This window comes from Canis lupus, chromosome 10 (assembly GCF_011100685.1).
Source record: "Canis lupus familiaris isolate Mischka breed German Shepherd chromosome 10, alternate assembly UU_Cfam_GSD_1.0, whole genome shotgun sequence".
NCBI classification, from domain to species: domain Eukaryota; kingdom Metazoa; phylum Chordata; class Mammalia; order Carnivora; family Canidae; genus Canis; species Canis lupus.
This window is the reverse complement of record NC_049231.1, coordinates 26,436,040-26,458,629: the sequence shown is the minus strand read 5'-3', so window position 1 is coordinate 26,458,629 and position 22,590 is coordinate 26,436,040. Positions and strand designations below refer to the sequence as shown.

General features: G+C 59.1%; 1 protein-coding gene across 1 annotated transcript in view; it reads left to right on the top strand.

Annotated features, from left to right (window-relative positions):
* Positions 1–3,277: 3,277 nt before the first annotated feature.
* CACNA1I (calcium voltage-gated channel subunit alpha1 I) overlaps positions 3,278–22,590 on the top strand; it is a 117,804-nt gene continuing 98,491 nt past the window's right edge. The window contains exons 1-2 of the mRNA XM_038551567.1: positions 3,278–3,402; positions 14,180–14,436. Of these exons, the coding sequence (XP_038407495.1) occupies positions 14,201–14,436 (236 nt within the window). The 5' untranslated portion in view covers positions 3,278–3,402; positions 14,180–14,200. The remainder of the gene's footprint in view (positions 3,403–14,179; positions 14,437–22,590) is intronic.

Genomic DNA, 22,590 nt, shown 5'->3' with positions numbered 1-22,590 from the left:
GCTTGGCCTCTGAGAGCAGTCCCTTCCATGCCCCAGGGGTCAGACTGTGCTCTAAAGGGGTACAGAGTGGCCTATGTGAGGGTACCACTGGCCGGATCCCTTTCTACTCTGATAGGTGAGGCCACTCAACCGGTTTGGAATCCTGGACACTTCCACTCTTAGAATTTTTGAATCTTAGAATTCAGAATCCTAGTTAAGAGCAGATTCTGGAGGCAAATGCCCTGATTTCAAATGCCAGCTCTCCTGTGTATCAGCTGTGTGATCTTGAGCAAGTTACCTGACTTCTCTGTGCCGATGCTCCTCATCTGTAAAACAGCAGTGACGATTAAAAAGATTGTGGAAAGGATTAAATTCGTCAAAATTTGTCAAGGGCTTAAACCAGGACCTGGTGCAGATCAATGCTTTGTGTTTGGGAAACAAATCAGTGTGGATTTTGAGGATTGGCATCTTTGTCTCTGTGTGTTTAGGATCTTTATCCTGGAAGGGACCTCATCTCGTGTTCTGCAGCAGGAATTCTGCACCAGTTTTCTTCTGCCCTAGCTTGCTTATCCCCCTTAATAGATTCGTCCTACCCTTCTAGCTACTCCAATTGCTGGAAAGTTCTCCCAGGGACAGAAGGGAGCCCGGGCTGCTCTGGGAGTAGCGAGTGAGGGCCTGGTTGGGTTTGGGTGCTCGTGAGAGGGGACAGGGAGCCTGGCCCAGCTGTCAGCTCAGGTGGGTGCACTAAGGACTCCAGGCGGGGTCCACCCCACTGTCCTCCTGGCAGGCCGCTGCTCCCAGGGCACGGCGGGGCCTAATGAGTGAGTGAGGCTGCTGCAGCCTTCTGCAAATACCAGACACAATATAAATAGCAATAATGAATAAATGAAGCTCTCGCCGCCAGCGAGGGCCTCCGGGAGGGACTGCCACAGCCTGGCCTTTGGCCCGGGCCTGGAGTTGCAATCCCATCTGCCAGCAGGATTGAGGGTCGCCTCTTTGTCCCCACTTCTTCTATGACCTTTAATCTGTCTGCAGCCTCCCGTGCATGGAACCCACCACCATGCTGACGGCAGAAGGATGAAAGAATGGACAATGAAGGCAGAAAGTATTTAGGGTAGACATTAAGCAGAACTTCTCGCCAGTGTGTGGATGCTTGAGGGTGGCTGGGGAAGGGGTGTCAGTCCTCCAAGGATGAGGAGCGCACTAGAATCATGGAAGGAGTCAGTTTCTCCTTAAATATGAAAAAGAACTTTGAAGGATCAGAGGTGCTCGGAGAGCAAAGCAGCTGCTCAGGGAAGTAGTGAGATCAGTGTCACCCCAGGCATGCGAGCAGGGGCTGGGCGGCCGCTTTGGGAGGTGGAGCTGAAAAGACTCAGTCCTGGGAATTCACTATCTGGCGGCTTACTCAAGGTCCTGTCCAGTCTTTTGAACTTTAGGAAAATGCTGCCAGAGGACAATGGAGAGAAAGCGAGCCCTGTTCGGGAGCTTCTCCCTGACTTGCTGTCTGATTGCTGTCACTGTCCCGGGCCTAGGGCTTTCTAGCTGAGCACTCGGTGGGTCAGGGCCAGAGTGCCTGCCCCGGCCACCTGATTTCTCACCTCCGTGCCTTTGCTTGTGTCCTTTCTTCCTCCTTGAAGCCGTTTCTCTGCCCATCACCTCTCTTATCTCAGTCCCATGTGAGCACTCGAGGCACAGTGTGAGCCTCCTGCCCTTGGTGAGGTTGTCGCTTGAAGACCCCTGATCTGAAGGCCACTCCATTCTGACATAAATCCACCTCACAAGGGGACACCCTCTGTCCCGCTTACTCCATGCCTACAACACCTTTCATTGTGGTCCGGTGACAAAGTTTTGTCTTGTCTCCCTGGATGGATGAAAGGGTAGGAAGGGATGAATGTTTGTGAAGCACCTACTAGATGCCAGGGATGGTGCTAAGCCCTTTAGGGACTGTTCACATTCTGCTAAGTGTGAACTTTTAGCTCCATTTCACAGATGAGGAACCTGAGGCTCAGAGATTTTAAGGGGCTTTCTCAGTCAGGAAGCCACAGAGCTGGGATCAAATCTGAGTCCCTGTTCGTCCACAGCTCTGCCCACCTGCCAGGCCAGGTGGCCCCAAGGCAGGCCTCAATATCCTCAGGATTAGCTCCCCCCAACCGCAGCCACCCCCCCCCCCCCCAATTTTCCAAGGAGATGAGGTTGGGATGGAGAGGGCTGAGCTGAGTGCGTCCTATCCATCAGGCTCCTGTGGCCCAGGCTGCCCAGGGGAAGTGGAGAGGCTAGGGGCATTTGAAGCTGGAGAAAGAAGCATCAGTTTTACTTGGGAGGCCTCCAGGAAGCCTTCCTGGAGGAGGTGGCCTTTCAGTCAAGCCCTAAAGGTTGGGAAACAGCACAGATGCGGGGGAGAAGCGAGAGGAGAGAAGCTGCCCGAAGCTGCCCGGGCCCTAGAGCCGCCTTTGGAGCCCAGTGGCAGCCTGCTCCACCATTTCCGAGCCGTGGCCTCAGCTGGGCAGCGCCCCTCCTGGGCGGTGGAGCCCCCCCCCCCCCCCCCCATCTCACAGTACCTGGGTGAGAATCCAAAGTGTTACGCGCCGAGCAGGCACCTGGGACCCGAGGGTGGTCGGTCATGGGGTCCCTCCCTCCTTGCGCATGACGCAGCCCCTGGAGAGGACCCTCCCCCGGCGCGCCCCTGAATTGCGGGGGGAGGCGGCGAGGCCGGGGCTTCCTGCCCTCGGGGGCGGCGTGGGGGCTCAGCCGCCGCCGGAGCCTGTCTGTCGCCTCCCGCCTCCCCCCGGCGTCCCGCGCCTGCAGCTTTCCCCGAAGACATTTGGTGTCAGTATAAGGACGGCTTTGCCTCGCACGCGGCGCGGCTCGGTCTCGCCGCCGCCGCACGTCCCCGCACCGCCGGGCGCTCGGGCTCCTCCGCAGCCCCCGCCGCGCGCAGACCCCGCGCCTCGAGCCCGCGGCCGGAGGCGCGAGCCCAGCCGAGCCGGGACCGGCCCCGACCCCGCGCCGCCGCCGCCGCCGCGCGGTCCTCCCGGGCCCCCGCCCCGCCCCGCCCCGCCCCCGCCGGGTCCCGGCGCCCCCGCCCCCCGGCCCGGCCCCGGCCCCGGAGCGCCGCGCTCCCGCCCGCCCGCCCGCCCGCCGCCCGCCGCGCGCTCCAACTCCCGCGCCGTCCGCCGCTCGTCCGCGCCGCCGGCTCCGCGCCGCTGCCCCAGGCTCGCCGCCCTCCCGCCATGGCCCGGGCCCCGGGGCCCGCCGCCCCCCGCCCGCCGCCCCGCGCGCCCCAGGGGCTCAGCTGATCCTGAACCGGCGGGGGGCGGCGGCGGCTGGCGGGGCCGGGGTCCCTGCCTCTCCGGCTGCGGGGCACGCGGCGTCCCCGCGCCTCCACCCGGACGACCCCTGCTGCCCTGCCGGGTCCATGCGCAGGTAGGTGGGGGCGGGGGCTCCGCTCCGAGGCCGGTTCTTAGCGCGTCGGGTCTGTGGCTCTGAGGCGTTTGTTTGTTTGCTTCTGGGACCGACTCCCCACCCCGCCCCCGCGCCCCGCGGCCCCGACACACGCGTGCCCAGCGGGTCGGCCCCTCCCGTGCTGTCGGGCAGGTGCCTCGGGAGGAAGGACGGGAAACTTTGACCGGTCCCTTCTCCAAGGCCACGAAAGTTCTCTCGGTGCCGACGCCGAAGCCGCGAGCCGGCGCCGCAGAAATGGATTCAACAAGTCAGGCTGCCGGCGGGGGTCCGGGCTGGGTCCGGGCTGGGTCCGGGCTGGGTCCGGCCGTCCCGCCGCCCCGCGGTCCCGCCGCTGCTGCGGCTCTGCGGCCACCGGCCCAGGGCGGTGTCGGCGTCCAGAGGGCTGCGCCGGGCGGGCTGGCGGAGGGACGGTAGCAGCGGGGGATTGGATGGGGGAAGCCGGCGGCCCAACTTTCCTGGAGGCAGAGGTGGTGGTGGGCCGGCGGGTCAGCACCTGGGGGGACTCAAGGCTTCACTGCAGGAAGCCAGGCCGGGGGCTGGAGCGGGACTCTAGGGGGTAAAAGAAATCCTCGGCAGGTTGGGGCTGGTTATATAATGAGTGTTTATGATGATTGGGTTTTAATTGTCTGCTGGGTGGTGTGTCGGGGGATGTGGGGGGCAAGAGGCTTTGGCAGGGGGTGGGCAGGCCTCTTGGGGGGGGAGCATATGCCCGGGGAGGGGGCTTTTGGATGGGCCCAGGCTGAGGTATCAGTGAGCCGCTCTGCTTGTGTCTTTCTCCTCCTTTCGGGGTCCTGGGGGGCTCTAAGCCGGGCATGAGGCTGGCATGTGGGGGGACCTCTGAGCCATATCCTGGCTGTGTGAGTCTGTGTTCTGGGTCCAGGTGTGTGTGTGTGTGAGAGAGAGAGAGAATGAGAGGGACAGAGAGAAAGCTTGCTTGCGTCTGTGCCTGTATGGTGTGATGGGGTCTGACACGCCATGTGAGGAATGTCCTAGGGCTGGAGTGCTCAGGTTGGCCTGAGCAGGGAGCGGGGCTGTCCTTCTGTCTCTCACCGTCCTGAGGATTCACCCAGCAGATACTGGCGCCACCTGGGAGCCGGGATGCTGTGCAGATAGGGATGTGGGGCCATGGGCTGGGCCCGCAGGAAAGGGTCTGGCCCAGGAGTTCAGGCCTGCTTCCCGAGGCTGCAATCCTCAGGCCCTGCCCACACTGTCAAGTCACCTCTTGGATCAATATTTCTCCTCAGCCCCAAGGACTGGCTTTGGAAACTCGTCCACCCTTCAGGATAAACTTTTTGTTCAGACTACAGGACCTGGGCTGGGCTGGGGACAGGGTGGGGAGTCCGGCTACCTTCCTGTCCCCTTCCTGCCTCCACCATCCAGGCTGAGCCAGAGGGAGGGGATGCCAGTGGGTGACAGGGTAGGGCGACACAGAGTAGGGACCAATTCTGAGGCTGCAGTCGGGGGAGGAAGAGGAAGAGGGAGGAGCACATCCTGGGGGGGTGGTGCTGAGCCGTCTGGCACCAAATTCATGAGGCCCCGGGCACACATGCCCCAGAGAGCCTGAGCCCCACACCGAGTCCCTGCACTCTCTTGCTGGCTGCTCAGAGCCTGCCCCTGGGCACCCCGAGGGGCAGCTTTGGGGAGGGGCTAGAGGGTTGGCAGGAGGCCCCTCCTGGGTCCTTCCCACCCATTCTAGGTGCTTCTGAGAGGGCATCTTCTAGGCCCACCAGGGGGCACCAGGCAGCAGTTCCCCAGTCCAGGTGCCCTGACTCCCCTTGACCTTGGGTGGGCATGTGGGGGCAGAGGTGGCTGTGAGAACTGCTCCTCTCTCAGCCTCCATCATGGGCTCCAGACGGACTCCTCCAGGGAGCCCACAGCCAAGCGGGGAGCAGTTTGGGGACAGCTGTGACTGCAGCTCCTCTGCCTCCTGTACTGGATCCACACCCTGAGTGCAGGGCGTCACCACCTGTGACTCCCCCAGGCCCCTTCATCATGCCGCCTCCACTGCCATCTCTGCCACCCTCACCCCGTGCCCTGCACCCCAAGTGGGACTCCCCTGGGGCTCAGCCCTCCCGGGAAAGTCTGTTTCTGGACACCACTTGGGTTCTCCCCCACCCTGGAAGAGCTCCCGCCCCCAGGCAGCTTCTGAATGCTTGCCAAGGTGACAAAGCAGGCTCTCGTGGGGCTCCTGGATTCCCGGCCGCCTCCCCCTCTGCCCGCTTGTTCTCCGAGTGCCCAGCCCCCAGCTCAGGGTGCTCAGACACTACCACAGCGTCTGGAAGGAGGGGATGCCAGGCTGGGTGTGGGGGTCCAGGGAGCCGCCGGCAGGCTGTAGGGAGAGCAGGGTCCTCCTGCGCTCTTCTCCATCTCCTTTCCTCCTCCCTGCTTCCTTTCTTGTCCTTCCTTCGCCGCTGCTCCTTTCTGACCCCTCTCCTCCCTCCAGTTCTTTTCTGCAGAATGTTTTCTTCAAGCACGTTCCCAGGATCTGCTCCTGCCTTGTTCCCTCAACCCTGTGTCCACCGTCCAGGGCGCCCTGGGTGTGCGGTCGGTGTGTCCGTGCCCTGGGATCCACCGTCTGTGGCTCTCGGTAGAGGGTGTGTGTGTGTGGGTGTGTGTGCATCTGTAGGTCCGTGGGTCCAAGGATCTGCAGATCTGTGGGTGTACGTGTCTGTGCATCTGTGATGTGTGGAGCCTTGGATCCATGGGTCTGTAGGTCCGTGGGCCTGTGGATGCTGATATCCAGGAAGATGTGGGCTCAGTCTCTCCCCCTCATGGCTGCCAGTCTGAGGAAGGAAGAAAACAAAGCCGATTCCCTTTTCTCTCTCTCCTGTATTTATGAAGCACCTACTATGTGCCAACCCCTGTTCTGGTTGCTGGGGGACACAGCGGTGAACAACAGGGAGCAGATAACATCTGCCCCAGTGCCCCTGGGGTGGGGGGCCCAGGGCCTCCTCTGGGCCAGGTGCTGTGTGGGCACATGGATGCAGGGCCTGGCTTTCTCTTGTGCCCTTGGCCGGGAGACCGGGACTCTGCTTGGTGTGTAGGCGACGCAGCCTGGGGAGGGCTTGAAGGCACAAGGTGTTTGGATGTCCTCGAACGGGAGTGAGGGGCTTTGGGGGCTCGTTGAGCAGGACCGGATAAGAGGGGGGTGGTTTCTCCAGGATGGAGGCCAGGGTCTTTCGGGGCTGGAAGTCAGCGCCGACCTAGCCCTGCCTCACAGACCTCTCCCTTCATGTCAGAGCCCTACCTCTGCCAGTTGCCTCCTTTTCTGTACTCTGGCCATGGTGGTCTCACTGGTGATGCATTTTGAGAATAGGGTCAGGCTTTCCTCTCTCCTCTTCATTGACTGCCGGTCCTGATGAGCAGGGCGGGCCACAGGCAGCTCTCTGTCGGTCCAGGGACGGAGGCCTTCTCCCCGGGATCCCTCAGCTCTTGTCCTAGTGGGGAGGAGAGACAAGAGCAAGTTCATGATCATGGGCATGGCCCAGAGGAGCAAGGCCTGGGGGAGAGTCAGCTTCTTGTACAAGTGGGACCATTCCTTTCACCTTAAAGGATTTCTGTGAGGCTTAGAAGCGTCTCTGCAGGGCCTAGCATGGGGCCTGGTACAGAGAACTGAAACTGTTTTGCCTTCATGAAGGTACTTTCCAGTTCTCTCCCCCCGTTTGCTATCCCGTTAGTGAGGTAGACAAGGAATCCCGTTCTGCATTTTATACACGAGGATGTGAAGCTTGATGAGGCGGTGTGGTGCAGCGAGAGTGGCGCTGGGCCCCGAGCCCGGGCACTGAGACTCCTGATCCAGTGCTCTTCCTTCTAGAATGACCTCCCTCCCTCCAGGGACCCCATTCACTCTCATTTTTTAGCTGAAGTAAGACCCAAGGCCCTCATTACTGCAGAATGAGTAAAAATGATCAGCAGAGTCGCCTGCTGGGAAATGTTCAAACACACTGATGGAGACTCTAATACAGTCTCGCTGGCTGGCACTAGTCATAAGGCTGAGAGCTGACAGTGACAATGTCTAGTGACAGACATGTGGACAGGTAATGGGGGTGGGTGTGCTGCGGTGGCCTGTCTACCGCCCGATCTGGATGACCCTTTAACTGGCAACAAGGATTTGGGTCTTCCAGATCCAACGCTTAGCTCTTTCAAGTAGCTAAGTAGCTCTTGACCCTGGGAAAATCCCTTAACCTTTTTTTTTTTTTTCCCCTTAACCTTTCTGGGCCTCAGTTTACCTACCTATAAAGCGGAGAGAGCAAAAACACTTTGCTGGATTTTTTTTTTTTTAAGATTTTATTTATTTATTCATGAGAGACACACAGAGAGGCAGAGATGCAGGCAGAGGGAGAAGCAGGCTCCCTGCGGGGAGCCCGATGTGGGACCCCAGGATCACGCCCTGAGCCAAAGGCAGACACGCTTAACCGCTAGGCCACCCGGGCATCCCTGCTTTGCTGGATTGTAAAGAGCTGCCTGGCACGTAGTAAGTGCTCAACTAATAATGTTGTCTCTGACTCTTGTTAGCCACCACGGGAGGGGGTTCCGAGCCAATTCATTGAACACTGTGAAGCTGGGAGCGGGGGTTGGCTGTTGATTTTGGTGACAGGCCTAAGATGACTGCAGTGTGTGCAGGCAGAGAGGGCAAGTTCTGTGTCAGGTCATGCATCCGGGGCCATCTTTGAGCCATTCATCTTTAGGCTACAGGAGCCTTTGAAGAGGATCTGAGGGGGCCAGTAGACCGCATACACTGTAGATGCTGCAGTCTGACTGGGTTGGCAGCCAGGCTCTGGGGCTCCCCGGCTACAACAAAAGACGACTCCACTGCAGAATCAGGCAGGTGACCTCTCTGCTCTTCTCTGGACTATTTGGTGCCAATCTGGTCCTGCCCTTTTGCAGGAAAGTAAGCAAACTTGAGTGTGACTGGGGACGGGTCCCAAAGAGTAGATGATCTGGAAATGTCGCCCAAGGAGTGGTTGAGGGAGCTGGTGACAAGAGGCCCTGGGGCAGATGAGGCTCCGGGGTGGGCGGGCTGTCGTCATGCATCTGCAGGGCTGTCATGCAGAAGAGGGAGCAGACAGAGGGTTCCAGGGGCTCTGGGATGCCGGCTGAAAGATTCTGGGAGGCGCATTTCCCACAGCCCCATAAAGACCTTTCTACAGGCCGCCAGATGCCGGCTCTGCACTGGCGAGCATGAGTGTGTGTGAGTGTGTGTGTGAATATGAGTGTGTGAGGTGCGTGTTTGGGTCTGTGTGAGTACACGCGGTGTGTGTGAGTGTGAGAGTACATGCCTGGTTGTGTACATCTGTGAGTGCGCGAGTGGATGTGTGTGTGTGAGTACGCGCGCGTGTGTGTGTGATCTTTGTGCTGATGAGCATGTGGTGACCAACTACGCCCCTTTGGGGATCCCATTCTTTTCAGAGACTCCTGTGTGGAGCTCTGAGGTCATAGGAGTCTAAAACCAGCCGCTGTGTTTCTGGGGCTTCTGAGTTCCGGGATTCTGGAATTCCACGGCTGACCCACTGACAAGCACAGGAGACCGTCACAGGGCCTACCACGTGCTGGCTCGGTGTCTGGTGGTGCAGCCAGGTGCTCACAGTGTCGCCCCAGCTCGTCCTCCCAGTGGTCCCGCCATGGAAGAGTTGTCACCATCACTTTGTAGTCAGGATCACTGAGGGCCACTGCCGGGCTGAGTGGTGTGCCAAGGTGGATTGGTGTCAGAGCTGGGACTCTGGCACAGTCTTGGCTTCTGGCGTGTGCTCTGAAATACCATGCTATAGAATCTGAGGTTATTGTAGCTAATATTGTGAGCTTCTAAGGTTCTGGATGATTCTAAGATACTCTGATTCTGAGATTCCTAGAATCTGGTATTCCCAGAATGAATTTGTTGCTTATTGTCCTAGCTACGACATTAGCTGATGTGTTGATGTGTGGTCATTGATAAAGGAATAAACAAGTTGTCTGCCTGCGTGTGCCCGTGAACACACAAACACACACACACACACAAGTGCATGCATATGCGTGTATACACACGTGCTCACGCGTGTGCACGTGCACACATCGCCTGGGGTGACCAGGCTAAGCCTCCTGTCTTTCTCCACCAGCGCTCTGAGCTCTGCAGACAAAAGGCCTCTCCTCACCATACTCCAAGGGCTCTGGAAGATTCTGGGAGCCAGATTTCCCCACAGACTTGGGAAGACTTGCAGGGTCTTCGTCCACACTGGGGCTCTTGGCTGCACAAGCAGCCACATGGGTACTGTCTGCGGACTTAGCTTGGGAAGGAAGGCCTGGTTCCAGGACACCTTTTCCTGTCCCAGGGTGGTGTCTGTTAATGTTCAGTGCTTAGGTTCGGGAGTGGGAGTTGACTCTGCTCTATACCAGCTGAGTGAGAATGGGCCTTGCTGAACTTCTCTGGGTCCCAGTTTCTTTCTTCATAAAGTAGAAATAAGGATGGTTTGTACCTTAGCGTTCTGGGGTAGAAATGGACATAAATGATGCATGGTGGTGAGGGTGGTGATGGTGGTGATGATGGTGATAAAGGTGATGGTGATGATGGTGGTGGTGGTGATGATGGTGATACGGGTGATGGTGATGATGGTGGTGGTGATGGTGGTGGTGGTGGTGATGATGATGATAAGGGTGGTGGTGGTGAGGGTGGTGAGGGTGGTGAGGGTGGTGGTGGTGATGGTGATGGTGATGATGATGATGGTGGTGGTGGTGTTGATGGTGATAATGGTGATAGTTATGATGATAAGGGTGATGGTGGTGATGATGATGGTGATAGTGGTGATGGTGGTGATGGTGATGATGTTGATAATGGTGATGGTGATGATGGAGATGGTGATGGTGGTAGTGGTGATGGTAGTGATGGTAGTTATGGCAGAGAGAGATCTGGGATGGCAGCCCTTGGGGATGTCACAGCTGGCCTCATGTATGCTTGGACATCTACCTTCATGGGTCTTAGAGAGCCTTCCCATCCACATCATGTGGGACCTGCTGATGCAGCAGAAAGAGGGCTGAACTTTATGAAGAGAAAGGCTGAGGCTCCAAGAGGCTGGTGGAGTCAGGGGTGCAGAGTGTGAGTTCCAGTCACAGTGAGGTTCTGCTCCTGCCTCTGCACTTGCTCACGGAGACCAGTCCAGTTACCACCCCGTAGCCTGGTGGCCCCACTCTTGGAATACTTACAAGGAGGAGGCTCAGGATGTGGAGGCTGCTCAGACTCTGGGGCCAGAGGGACCTGAGTTTGAGTCCATCAATGCTGTCACCTAAAGCCAGTCTTCTCATCCCCATGAGGCTCCATATTCAGACAGGTTGGAGCCCCGGGGAGCCCAGCTGCCAACCTCTCAAGAGCTTCCTGCCATAGGCAACTGGGCGGCTGGGGACCAGAACAGGGCTTCAGGGCACAGGCCAGAGGGAATTGGGACTAAAGGAAGCAGAGAGAGTGGCACCCTGAGTGGGCCCTGGGGAGCAGGTCAGAGGGTGGAGGTTGGGTGGGCACTGGGGAGCAGGTCAGAGGGTTGAGGCTGAGTGGGCACTGGGGGGCAGGTCAGAGGGTTGAGGCTGAGTGGGCACTGGGAAGCAGGTCAGAGAGTGGAGGCTGGGTGGGCACTGGGGGTCAGGTCAGAGGGTGGAGGTTGGGTGGGCATTGGGGAGCTGGTCAGAGGGTGGAGGCTGAGTGGGAACTGGGACCAGGTTGGAGGGTGAAGGCTGGTGGGCACTGGGAAGCAGGTCAGAGGGTGGAGGCTGAGTGGGCACTGGGAAGCAGGTCAGAGGGTGGAGGCTGGTGGGCACTGGGGAATGGGTTGGGGTGGTGGCCTGGGCAGTAGTGGCCTCTAGGAGTCCTGCAGTGAGGTGGGAGAGGTGTGAGGACAGAAGACCACACAGTGTGACAGCCTTCCACAAGGCCAAGTGAGGCAAAAAGCAAGTTAGGACGGAGTGGACATGGCTGAGAGCAAGGGGGGGGGGGGCATCTGCTGTTCTAGAGGCCGCGGCGCTCTTTGAACCCATGTGGCTGCGGGAAGAGGTTTGGAGGTGCCAGGTGGGGTGGCATCGGGACCAACCCAGGGCCAGGCTTTTTTCCTCTAAAATATGTCTCCAATCCACCCCATTCTTCCCACCTCCACCAGTATCCGGGCCGGGGCCAGCCCATCCTTCCCACCTCCTTTTGGCCCTCCCTGCCCTACCCCTGCCCCTCCACTCACTCTCCCTTCCACCCGCCCGGAGGAGGGATGGCTTAAAGGCACAGACCAGAGCACACCCCTCCCTCCCTAAAACGCTCCTGTGGCTTCCCAGGCACAGACCAGAGCACACCCCTCCCTGCCTAAAACGCTCCTGTGGCTTCCCGTTGCACTTGGGGAATACACTGCGAGCTCCTTCCATGCACTCACCGCGGGCCCTGCCAGACACTCATTTCATCCCCTCCCAGGCTCTGGGCTTGGCACACTGGCCTCATTCCTCTCCCCTAAATGCACCGAGCTCATTCCAGCCTCCATCTCTGCACATGCTGTTCCTTCTACCTGGAGTGCTCGTCCTACAGATCACACGTGGCCGGTGCCTTCTGGTTCCTGTTTTGATCTTCGGTGTCTCTCTCCCTCCAGGAGATGCTTTCCCCACTCCCACCTTTCTCCCTTGTTTGTTTACTTCCCAGCACGTTTTATTAACTTATTCAGTGAATATTGGTTGAGCACCTAGTGTGTTCCAGGCACTGTTCTAGGCACTGGCGGGGGGGCTGCAACGGTGAACGAGGTGGCCCGCAGTCCCCCGGCTCTCTTACAGCCTTCTTTCAGATTGGGCAGGCAGCCGCTAAGTCATAAAGATATAAATACATAAATTAAACGGCATGTTTGGTGGTGATAAGGGCTCTGGAACCCAGAGGGAGAGAAATTAATTGACTCGTGTGTCTCTCTCCCTTGCTGGGGTGTCAGCTGAACGGGGGTTGCTGCCAAGCTGCTGTCTTATTCACTGGCGTAGCTGCAGAGCCGGTGCAGCACCTGCACGTAGTAGGTGCTCAGGAAATGTTTCCTGGACAAATGAATCGTCAGGGCCTGGGGGAGCAGGGCGTGGAGCTGGAGGAGAGAGTGTCCCAGGGAACGGGGTGACCGGAGGTGGAGGAGGCGGCCGGTCCTCTGGGGCCCCAGGACATCCAGCGCGGCTGAAGCAAGGGCCCGGCAGAGGGACGGTGGGCTCCAAGGCGGGCACGGCAGTGGGCAGACCCAGAGCCACCCTGGGGAGGCGGTGGGCAGACCCAGAGCCACCCTGGGGACGAGGTTTCGCAGCCCAGGGGTTGACACATGGCAGGCTGAGTCGCCTGAAAGCTTATGTAAGGCCCACGGCCGTTTTTCTGGAACTGGATGGAGCTTGGGAGGAAAACTCTGCGTCCCTGACCAGCCGGGTAAAGTGGCAGGAGGTGCCAACTCCCGCCTGTCGCCCCCGGGAGCCAGAGAAATGTCCAAACGCATCAGCTCTGGGCAGCTCAGCAGCCGCGGGCGACAGCCCTCTGGGTGAGCACCAGGAGTGTAGTTTCCATCTCCAGCTCCCATCGCCCAGCCTGGCACGGTCGGGGTCCCAGGGCCCGGGCACCCTGGCACGTGACAATTCAGGGACCGATGGCCTCTCGGATGAGGTGGTGAGGGGGCAGGCCCTGAGGAGTGGCTGTCTCCCTACCTGTCCGTGGGCCAGCCGTGTCGGGGCGCCAGGCTAGGCATGGTCAGCTGTCGGAGAATCGGGGGGGCCAGTGCCGGGACTGTGGCATCTAAGCGTGCCCTAGTTCTACGCTTGGGGCAGTGTGAGGCCATGAGGTGCCACTTCCTTCTCTGGGTCTGTTTCTCCATCTGCGCAGCCGCGTTCCTGGAGTTGTTGGAAGGCTCAGGTGAGACCAGGATGCGCAAGTAACCCCTGAGCTGAAGTCGGGAGCAGCTATGTGGTTTGCAGGGCTCACTGCCCAGTGAAACGGGGCAGGGGGGGCTGATCAAACAGTTATTAAGAATTTCAGGTTGGTGACAACAGGGCATTAAACCCAGAGCGGGGCCCTTCTGAGCATGGAGTCCTGGGTGGCCGCCCAGGTCACATCCCAGGAAGCCAGCCCTGGGGGCGCTGTTGTCCCTCTGCTGTGACCAGGCTGTGTGTCTGTGCCGTCCCTTCTCTGGGCCTCAGTTTCTCTGGCTGTAAGGCAAAGAGCTTGGTGCGCAAGGTCCCTGCGTTGTCACTTTTGTGAGGTGGTGGGTGGGATCCTTGGGCTCCACTGTAGGTCCCAGCTCAGGTGTCACTGCCTCAGGGAAGCCTGCCTTGGTTCCCTCCAGGCTTGCCCAGCTGCCTTGGTGTCTGGCTCCGCAGCATGCCAACCTCTCGGTTGTTAACGCGTGTCATCCTGGCAGTGACGTCTGATGTACAGTAACTTCTCCTTTCTTCCTACAAATTTTCTTCTCTTCGGTGATGCAGTAAATATACAACCGTAGCCTCATTTAAAACAACAACAACAACTCAACTAATGTCACAACTCCATTCTAAGCGGGTCTTATTCTCACTCTTCATCTCCGCAAACTGTGGCTGAGCAGAGTTGACCAGACTTGCCCCAGGACCACTCTCTGGAAGTGGATTCTGACCCAGGTGCATCCGGGCCCTCAGCTCTTTTCTAATCCTCTTGGCAGAGTGACCCTGGGACCTGAGGCCACACTGTCTGGGCTGCGTTCCCTTGTGGGAGAAGGCGGGTTGCCAAGCCCCCCCTGCCACGCGCCCCCATCTTCCCCCCCAGGGCTCCCTGCTCAGCGCCGACATGGCTGAGAGCTCCCCGCCGCCCTCCTCCTCGTCTGCCACCGCCCCAGCAGCTGAGCCCGGAGTAACGGAGCAGCCGGGGCCCCAGAGCCCCCCTCCCTCCCCTCCAGGCCCGGAGGAGCCCCTGGATGGAGCCGATCCTGAAGTCCCTCACCCGGACCTGGCGCCGGTTGCCTTCTTCTGTCTGCGACAGACCACCAGCCCCCGGAACTGGTGCATCAAGATGGTGTGTAACCCATATCCTTTGTGTGGTGGGGCCAAGCTCTTCCCTGTTGGAGACCTGCTTGTCACACCTGCCTTTGGTTGGGAGCGAGCTCAGGTTGGTGGGTCTCGGGAGACATCGGGGCATGGAGGGCATCCTGCCGATGTGAACGTTCTGGAAGTCTTGATGACTGCAGGGCTTGGTCCAGTGCCCGGCTGGCTCAGAAAGTCCTTGGGTGTGAGCCCCAGGTCTCTTCCCCAGGGACCGGGAATGCAGAGTGAAGTCAGACCCTGGCCCATGACTCAGCTTCCTTCTCCCGTTTGACTGACGGTGGCCTCTGGGTTGATGAGAGCCTGATGGGTCCCCGTGAGCGTGGTCCCAGAGGCAGCGGCAAGCAGCCTCCTCACAGATCTTCCAGCCTCCACTTGCTGCCCCAAGCTCGTGTTGGCTCCTGCTAAAGTCCCTTTGCTGTTTCCCACTGTCCTGGAGGAGCAGAGCCAAGTCCTAACCCAGCCCCTCAGGCCACCTTACTTCTTACCCCTCTGCTTCCCCTGCCTTCTCCCGGGCCTCAGGGCCTTCTCACAGACTCTTCCTTTTGAAATGCTTTTCCTTTCCCTCTCCACCTGGCAAAATTCTTCACTACAACCTTCAGGTCACAGCGCATCACCTCCTCAGGGCTGCCTGCCGTGATTTCCCCCTCGGCCTCCCCACTTGTCACTCCCTAGCTGTGCCATTCTGAATGTAACATTTGCCTCCTCCAGGGTCCTGTCAGGGGAGCAGGACGGGGACCGAGCCTGTCTCGTTCCCTGCTGGACCCCAGCACCCCAGCATGGTGCCTGGCACACCGTGGGTGCTCCTTCTGGGTCGCTGGGCGCACATTGGCGAGGTCCGGGCCGAGTCCCCAGGAGTGAGCGGTGTTAGGTGGAGAGGGCGGTGGGGAGGAGGGTACATCGGGACCGAAGGCCTGGAGATGAGGGGAACCACGGCGGTTCGGTTTGTTGTGCTCGGAGTGGAGGACTGAGGGACAGTGTGGAGGGAGGAGGGGCGAGGGGAAAGGGGCGCTTGCAGGGCTGAGTGAGGAGCTGGCCTGCGTTCTCCGGGCAGCGGGAGCAGGCGAAGGTCACAGCACAGTTGTGTGTGGAGCCATCAGTGTTGTAGAAGGACTGTCTCCGTGCAGTGTAGAAATAGATTGAGGGGTGAGCTGGGGGCTGGGGGCGGGGAGGAGGAGGTTCTGGGACCCGGACATGGTGGCCTCTGGGTTTTGGGCTCTCCCCAAGCAGAACAGAGGCTCTACTGGTGCTCGAGGCCACGCAGGGTGGCGTCTGAGCCCAACTCTGGACACCCGGGCCACCTGGGATGCAGGCCGGGGTAGGGAGGTGGCCCCCCAAGGAAGGCTGCTGACCTCCCTGCTGTGGAGGGGGCTGGGTGATGACCTTGGAAACCGGAGGGTCTCTGCTGGAGCAGGTGGAGTGTGGGTCCCGGTGCCCCTAGGTGGGTGGAGGGCCACAAGCCAGATGTTCCTTCTGTAGGACGGCTCAGGAGGTTTCAGGTATGTTAGAGGGTCTGCTCAATAACTCTGCTCCCCCAGTGCTCACTGACGTCAGCCCTGGGATCATGGAGCTGACAGCTAGCTGGTCTCCCCTGGGGAGCTCCCAGGAGTGGGGGATGCAGGCACCATCCATGGGGACAGTTTTAGTACAGTATGTTGGGGAACCCTTAGAGGCCTGTAGCATGGGGGCTGGGGGGTGGTCAGGCCAGGAAAAGAGAGACCACAGGAGCTTTGGGCCTCTGAGGGAGAGAAAGGCTTACTGGAGGACCAGGGAGATGATGGGACCATGTCACAGACACCTTGCCTGGGTGGGACAAGGGCTGATTCTGGCTCTGCCATTTGGGTGCTGTGTGACTTTGGGAAAGTTACTTTACCTCTCTGAGCCGCATATGGATTTAGACAGTCAAGACCGGGACTGGGCTGGAGGTAGAGGCATGGCTCAGATGACCTTGATCCAGGAGTGTGACCCATCTCACTGTCTGACACATCTGGCACATCTGGCTGGGCCAAAGCAGCACAAAGCTGGCCCAAATATCTTAGAAGCCCCTGGATGGAAAACACATCTGAGTCCTGTCTGCCATAAACTAGGTGTGTGACTTTGGGCAGTTCTTTCTCTCTGAGCCTCCGTGTCTCTACTGAAAAAGAAGGGTGTGGGTGAGATGGCCTCTTCTAACCTTGGGAGCCTGGGGTGCCAGCCACACTTGCCCTCACCCGTGACCTCAGGCACTCTGGGCCCTGGGCACCGAGCAGCCCACGGAGACCCCTCCAGGTTGCCACATTTCTGGCGTGTTGAGTAAACAGAGTCCCGGGGCCCTCTGGCATCTGTGTCCTCACCATCCCTCTGGGCTCCACCCTCAGCGCAGGTGGGGGACCTGGGCTTGGGAGCCGCAGTGAGGCTGGCCCCAGGAGGGGAGGGGAGGAGTCCTGCTCCTGGGCAGAGCTGGACTTGGTCCTGTGTCTCGGGGAGGGCCCTGGGTCCAAGTGTGTGGGAGCCGCCTGAGGGAGGAGTGCTGCCTCCTTCAGGAGGGACTCCCCAACACTGGGAGCCGCTCAGAGCATTATTGGGCTCCCCAGGCCCTGTGACAGAGGCTGCCGAGGCTGGGGTGAAGGACACAGGTGGTTCAGGTCTCTGCCTCCTGGACCAAAGCTCTGATGACTCCAGAGTGGAGCAGCTTCAGAAGTGTCAACTTCTGGGAGCCTCAGACTTGAAGCTTCTGTGATTGAGTCGAAGGGTTTGGAGTGAGATTGAAGGCTCATTGACAATGAAATTCCAAGCCTCTGTGATTCAAAGCTTGTAAAGTTCTGTGTCTTTTTTATTTTTTATTTTTTAGTTCTGTGTTTTAAAGAGGGCGTGAGTCTAAGATTTGGTGGCCGTGGTGGTATGTGTTTGGAAGTCCAAGGCCCTGAGATTCTAGGCTTTGTGAATAGGATTGTTCAGCTGAGTCGGCTGATGGGAGAGAGGCCAAGGCAGGTTTCTGCAAATGCAGGCCCAGGAGACCTTGGCATCAGCAGGGAGGGGCCCTAGAGCACAGACTTGACCGTGGGTACATTCAGGGTGGGCTTTAGGGTCTTGGTGTGTGTGTTGCAGAAGGTGTCTTTTTTTATTTTTTTAAGATTTTATTTATTTATTCATGACACACACACACACACACACACACACACACACACAGATGGAGACACAGGCAGAGGGAGAAGCAGGTTCCCTGCAAGGAGCCTGATGGGGACTCGATCCCAGGACTTCAGGATCATGGCCTCAGCCAAAAGCATATGCTCAACTGCTAAGACACCCAGGTGCCCCTGGGGGTGTCTTTGATCAGGCACTGAGGGCTCCAGGACTCGCTCCTGGCTGGAATCCTCCCTTCCTCCCCTCTTTCTTGGGGAGGAGCTCTGGGAAGGGGCCGTGCTTAACCAGGTGCTCCTTGGTGGGGGGCACTGTTGGCATATTGGCTGTGACAGTATTTTGTGATCCAGACTGTCTTGCATATTATAGGGTATTTGGTGTTCTTGGCCCCTAAATATTAGTAGGTAGTGGCCCCTAATCATTGTGACAACCACAAATGACCTTTCACATCTCCAGACTCTGCACCATTCTGCTTCCCAAAGGAATGATGGACATGTAGGCGTCAGGGTCAGGCTAGCAGGAACAGCTATCAGGACCAGCAGGCAGGCCTGGGACTGGGGCAGGGCAGGGTGGCAGGGTCTGCTCAGAAAGACTGTCCCGAGCACTAGTGTTCCTGGTGCTTGAGGGGCGCTGGCTCAGAGCCAGCGGTCCTTTGAAACCTGGTGTTCCCTGACTCAGCTCCTCACCCAGCCCAGAGCCCGACCCTGAATCGCCTCCTGACTCACTGGAGAGCCAGAAGAGGCCACTGGGTCTGAGCCCGGCGGGAAGGGGCGCTCACCCACATGTCAGCACCGCTCCCTGCCAGGCTGGGCCTTGAGCATGCATCGTAGGCCAGGGTTTCAGCTGGGAAGTCTCCGCATCTGAAATGTCGAGGGGTTGGCTGTGCTGTTCGACTCATGGGTAGGTGGCATGTGGCGTGTGGAAACTGCTGGGGACCTGAGTCAGACAGACCCAGGGGCTCATTCTGCCTTTTATTTGCTCTGTGAAGATGGGCCAGCTTTTTTTTTTTTTTTTTTTTAAGATTTTATTTGTCTGTTTATTTGAGAGAGTGAGAGAGAGCTGGCGAGCACAAGCAGGGCCAAAGGGCAGAGGGAGAGGGAGAGGGGGAAGCAGACTCCCCGTTGAGCGTGACACAGGGCTCATGCTTGATCCCAGGACTCCGGGATCATGGCCTGAGCTGAAGGCAAATACCCGGGCGCCCCCATGGGCCAGTTTTTTAAACCTTTCTAAGCTCCATTTTCCCTGCTGTCAAATGGGGGTGGTTGCACCTCCTTCCTAGAAGTGTGCTGAAGACCAAAGGAGTCCACAAGGCGTATGTGAAAATGGAGTTCTGGGGACTCCTGGGTGGCTCAGAGGTTGAGCATCTGCCTTCAGCTCAGGGCATGATCCCAGGGTCCTGGGATCGAGTCCTGCATCAGGCTCCCAACACAGGGAGCCTGCTTCTCCCTCCACCTCTGCCTCTGCTTCTGGGTGTGTGTCTCTCATGAATAAATAAATAAAATCTTAGAAAAAAAAAAAGAAAAAGAAAATAGAGTTCCGGAGACTAAGAACACTGCCGCGCATGTGGTCATCACTCCTGTTAACTGTGCTCAAAGGTGACCGGGGCCCTCACGTAGAAGGGAGCAAAGCCTTCGCTCGGGATAGAGCCAGTGAGACGTCAGGCATCAAGCCTTTAGATAGAACGTCACGCCTTCAGAGGATATTGTTTTCAGGGAAAATCAGACTCGAGCTGTGTTACTTTGGGAAATCTGTGCCGGTTCCGCCGCTAGTACTCCCGGCCCCATCCGTGCAGGCACCGGTCACCGGTGGGCCACGCGGACTGCAGCCCGGCACCCCTGGTGGCGTGACCCGCCAGCTGGACACCTCCCTATTTAGGAGGCTGCCCGGCTGCATGTGGGAGGAGGGCCAGTGGTGGGTGTCCTGCTCTAGTTTGCCCTCCCAGCTCTGGGTTCCCAGCCCTATCATGGATGGTTACAGATGATTCGAGAAGCCTTTTTTTTTTGAGAAGACGCCTTTGAAGCACCCAGCACTGTGCCCAGCACAGAGGAGGTGCTCGGGGTGAGGGTAAGGACTGGCGCTCCCGGTGCTCGACTGCATTCGCTTTGCTGCATTGACACCTGTGGCCCCCCCCCAGACGTGCCGTCACGGCCTCATTTTGCACATGGGGAAGGCGAGGCTCAGAGAGGTCGAGAAACTTATTGCGTGTCGCACAGCCAGGAGGTAGTAGAGCTGGGAGGAAAACCTCGATTTCTCTGAATCCCCAGCCTCAGCTTTTATCCAGGACACCGCGGCCACCTGCCGAGTCTGGAGGAGCGCCCGGCTCTCCACGCTCCACCCAGGGCCCAGGGCGGGGAGATTTGCTATCGCAGTTGCAGGTGGCAGCGGGGAGGGTCTCCCCGAGTTTGGGCAGCCGCCTCTGTGGTGCCCTGGGGCCGTCCCCTGAGGGGTGTGCAGCCCCCCCCACCCCCAGGGCTGCCTCCCCCGCACCTGCCAGCGCTGAGCCAGCGCCTGTGCTGCGCAGAGCAGCCGTGCGTGGTGGGAAGCCAGTGGGCTGTGGAGGCGCCTGTGCTGGGCGGCGGGCCTGGGCAGGAGGAGGGGCCGCCCGTGACCTTGGATGTGTCACCGCCCCCGCCCTGCCCGGACCCTCAGTCTCCCTGTCTGCAGGATGAGAGAGCTGGACAGTGAGGCTGGGAAGGGGCTGGTGGGGAACCCGCCTCCTCGGGAAGCATTTCAGTGTCTGCAGGGAGCCCCTGGGCGCTGTGTTCCTTGTGGGTGGGCTCCCTCCCTCTGTGCTTGTGGCCGTGGTCCTGGCTCTCACCTGTCCCCCGGGGCCCCCTTCTGTCTGCTTCTGGTCCCCTGCCTGGCTCCCGCCCTCTGCTTGCTCTTGCTAAGTCCACCTGGCAGAGACCCTCGCTGTGCAGACCCTCGCCCTTGCCTGTCACTGGGCGAGAGGAGGGCAGGGCCCGTAGTCTCATCATAGCTCAGGCCTTGTGCTGTGCATTCTGGGGGTTCAGCATGTTTGTTGGAGGAACCCCTTCATGAGATCACTCGACAAGCCTCTACTGAGAGGGTGCCACGCACCAGCCATGCACAGAGGACAGCTGTGACCATTTTGTGTAAGGGAAGGTGACTCTGGCTCCCTGGGACAGGCGTCAGTCGGAAGCCCATCCAGAGAAGGCACCTGTGGGGTGGTGATGAGGAATGATGGTGACCCAGGGTGCTGGCGGAGCTTGAAGAGGGGGGGTCCAGGTGCCAGTGTCTCTGCCTTGGGGTTGGTGTTGGGAGAGGGCTCAGATGACCCCAGGGACTGTGGCTTGTGTGAGTGTGGATGAAGACCTGCTCCTGGCTTCTTGGCCAAGAGGCCTTTGCCTTTGCCAGGCTTCTGTTTGCTCATCTGTGAGGTGGGACCACAGCAACTCCGGGTTGGGAATGTCAGGGAGTCAAGTGACAATTCCAGGGCAAGTGCTGGCTGGTCTCCTATGGTGGTTAGGAGCAGCAGCTGTGGGCACACTGGGGCCAGTGGGGGAGCTGTGGGGACCTTCCTGGGGTGGCTCAGGACAAGGGTCCTGAAGGTGGCGGCACCTGGGCCCCAAGTCTTTGATGATGGTCTGAGAAGCCTGTGGGCCTGGCTGCCAGGCAGAGAGGCTGTCGGTGGCTGGTGAGGGCTGGCTTCTGGGAGGGGGAGGGCAGGAAGGATGGGCAGTGGGAGGAGGAGAAAACCTGGGAAGCCCCAAATGTGAAGGAGAGAAGGGGGTGTCACCTGCAGGAAGACCCCCCTCCCATCACCCTGCTACGCCCAATCCAATCATCTGGGCCACCCTCCCGTCTCTGGGCATGCTCCCTCTCAGTCTTGTGGCACCAGACGGGGCCTCTGGCCCCCCAGATAAAGGCCTCTAGGACCCTTCTGTGGGTTTTTAACTATCAGAAAGTCCTGCTTTAATCTAACCTCCATCCTCCTGCCCTGAGCCCTTTCCCTGTGGCTGGGCTGTTGGGAATGTGTGAGTTTTTCTGTCTCCTTCTATCTAAACAGACGGCTCCTGGGATTGCACCCCAAATGCCCACTGACAAGGTGGCATGCCCTCCCTCCCCTCGTGAAGAGAGCACCAGCCGGGAGCCCGGAGTTGTGCGACATGGGCAGTCACCTGTGCCCTGGACCCAGTCTCTCCTCCCCACCTGGCCTTCCTCCTCAGGGGCTCCTGGGGCTCCCTGTGTGGAAGGGGTCCGCCACCCACAGAGTGCCTCGTGCCCAGGAGAGGCTGTTGTCTCCCTCCCTGCCTCCTTTCATTTGTTTACTCATTCTTTCCTCATTCAGAAACCTTCTGGCTCCCTGTGGTCCCCAGAATAGTCTCACTTAGCCTGGTTGTGGGTCCTTCCACGGTCTGCCCGGCTGTCCTCCAGCCACCGTCCCGTTCTTTCTCTTCATGCTCTCTGTTCTTTTTTTTTTCCCTAAAGATCTTATTTATTTATTCATAAGACACACTGAGAGAGGCAGAGACACAGGCAGAGGGAGAAGCAGGCGCCATGCAGGGAGCCCGATGCGGGACTCCATCCCAGGACCCCGGGATCACCTGAGCCGAAGGCAGACACTCAACCACTGAGCCACCCAGGGCCCCCTGGGGAAAGGGTTCTTTAGGGGAGGGTGCCCCCCTCCTCAGCCCTGGGCTAATGAGAATGCCCAGATGGGTGGCCAGTGTTGCTGGAAGAAACAACACATGTCTTGGAAATTGTCCGCTTCCCTCCATCTGGTGTAGAGAAGGTTTGTTTTTCTCAGAAGTAAGGTCAGCATCGAGCTGTGCCCTCCGGATGCTTCTGGTGGCTGGAGTGGATGTCGCAGTGTCCGTTGGTCAGCAGGGTGGGTTGGACAGCCAGGACTCTGGCTGGGCCAGTGGGAGCCTGATCCCCAGGCAACCTCTGGCACCATCGCTTGGAGATTTCTGTGCAAAGAGAGCTATAGGTGGAGAGGCTGCCCATGACCCAACCTGAGGGCATTGGTGAGGCCTGCCGGGAGGGGGGCATTTG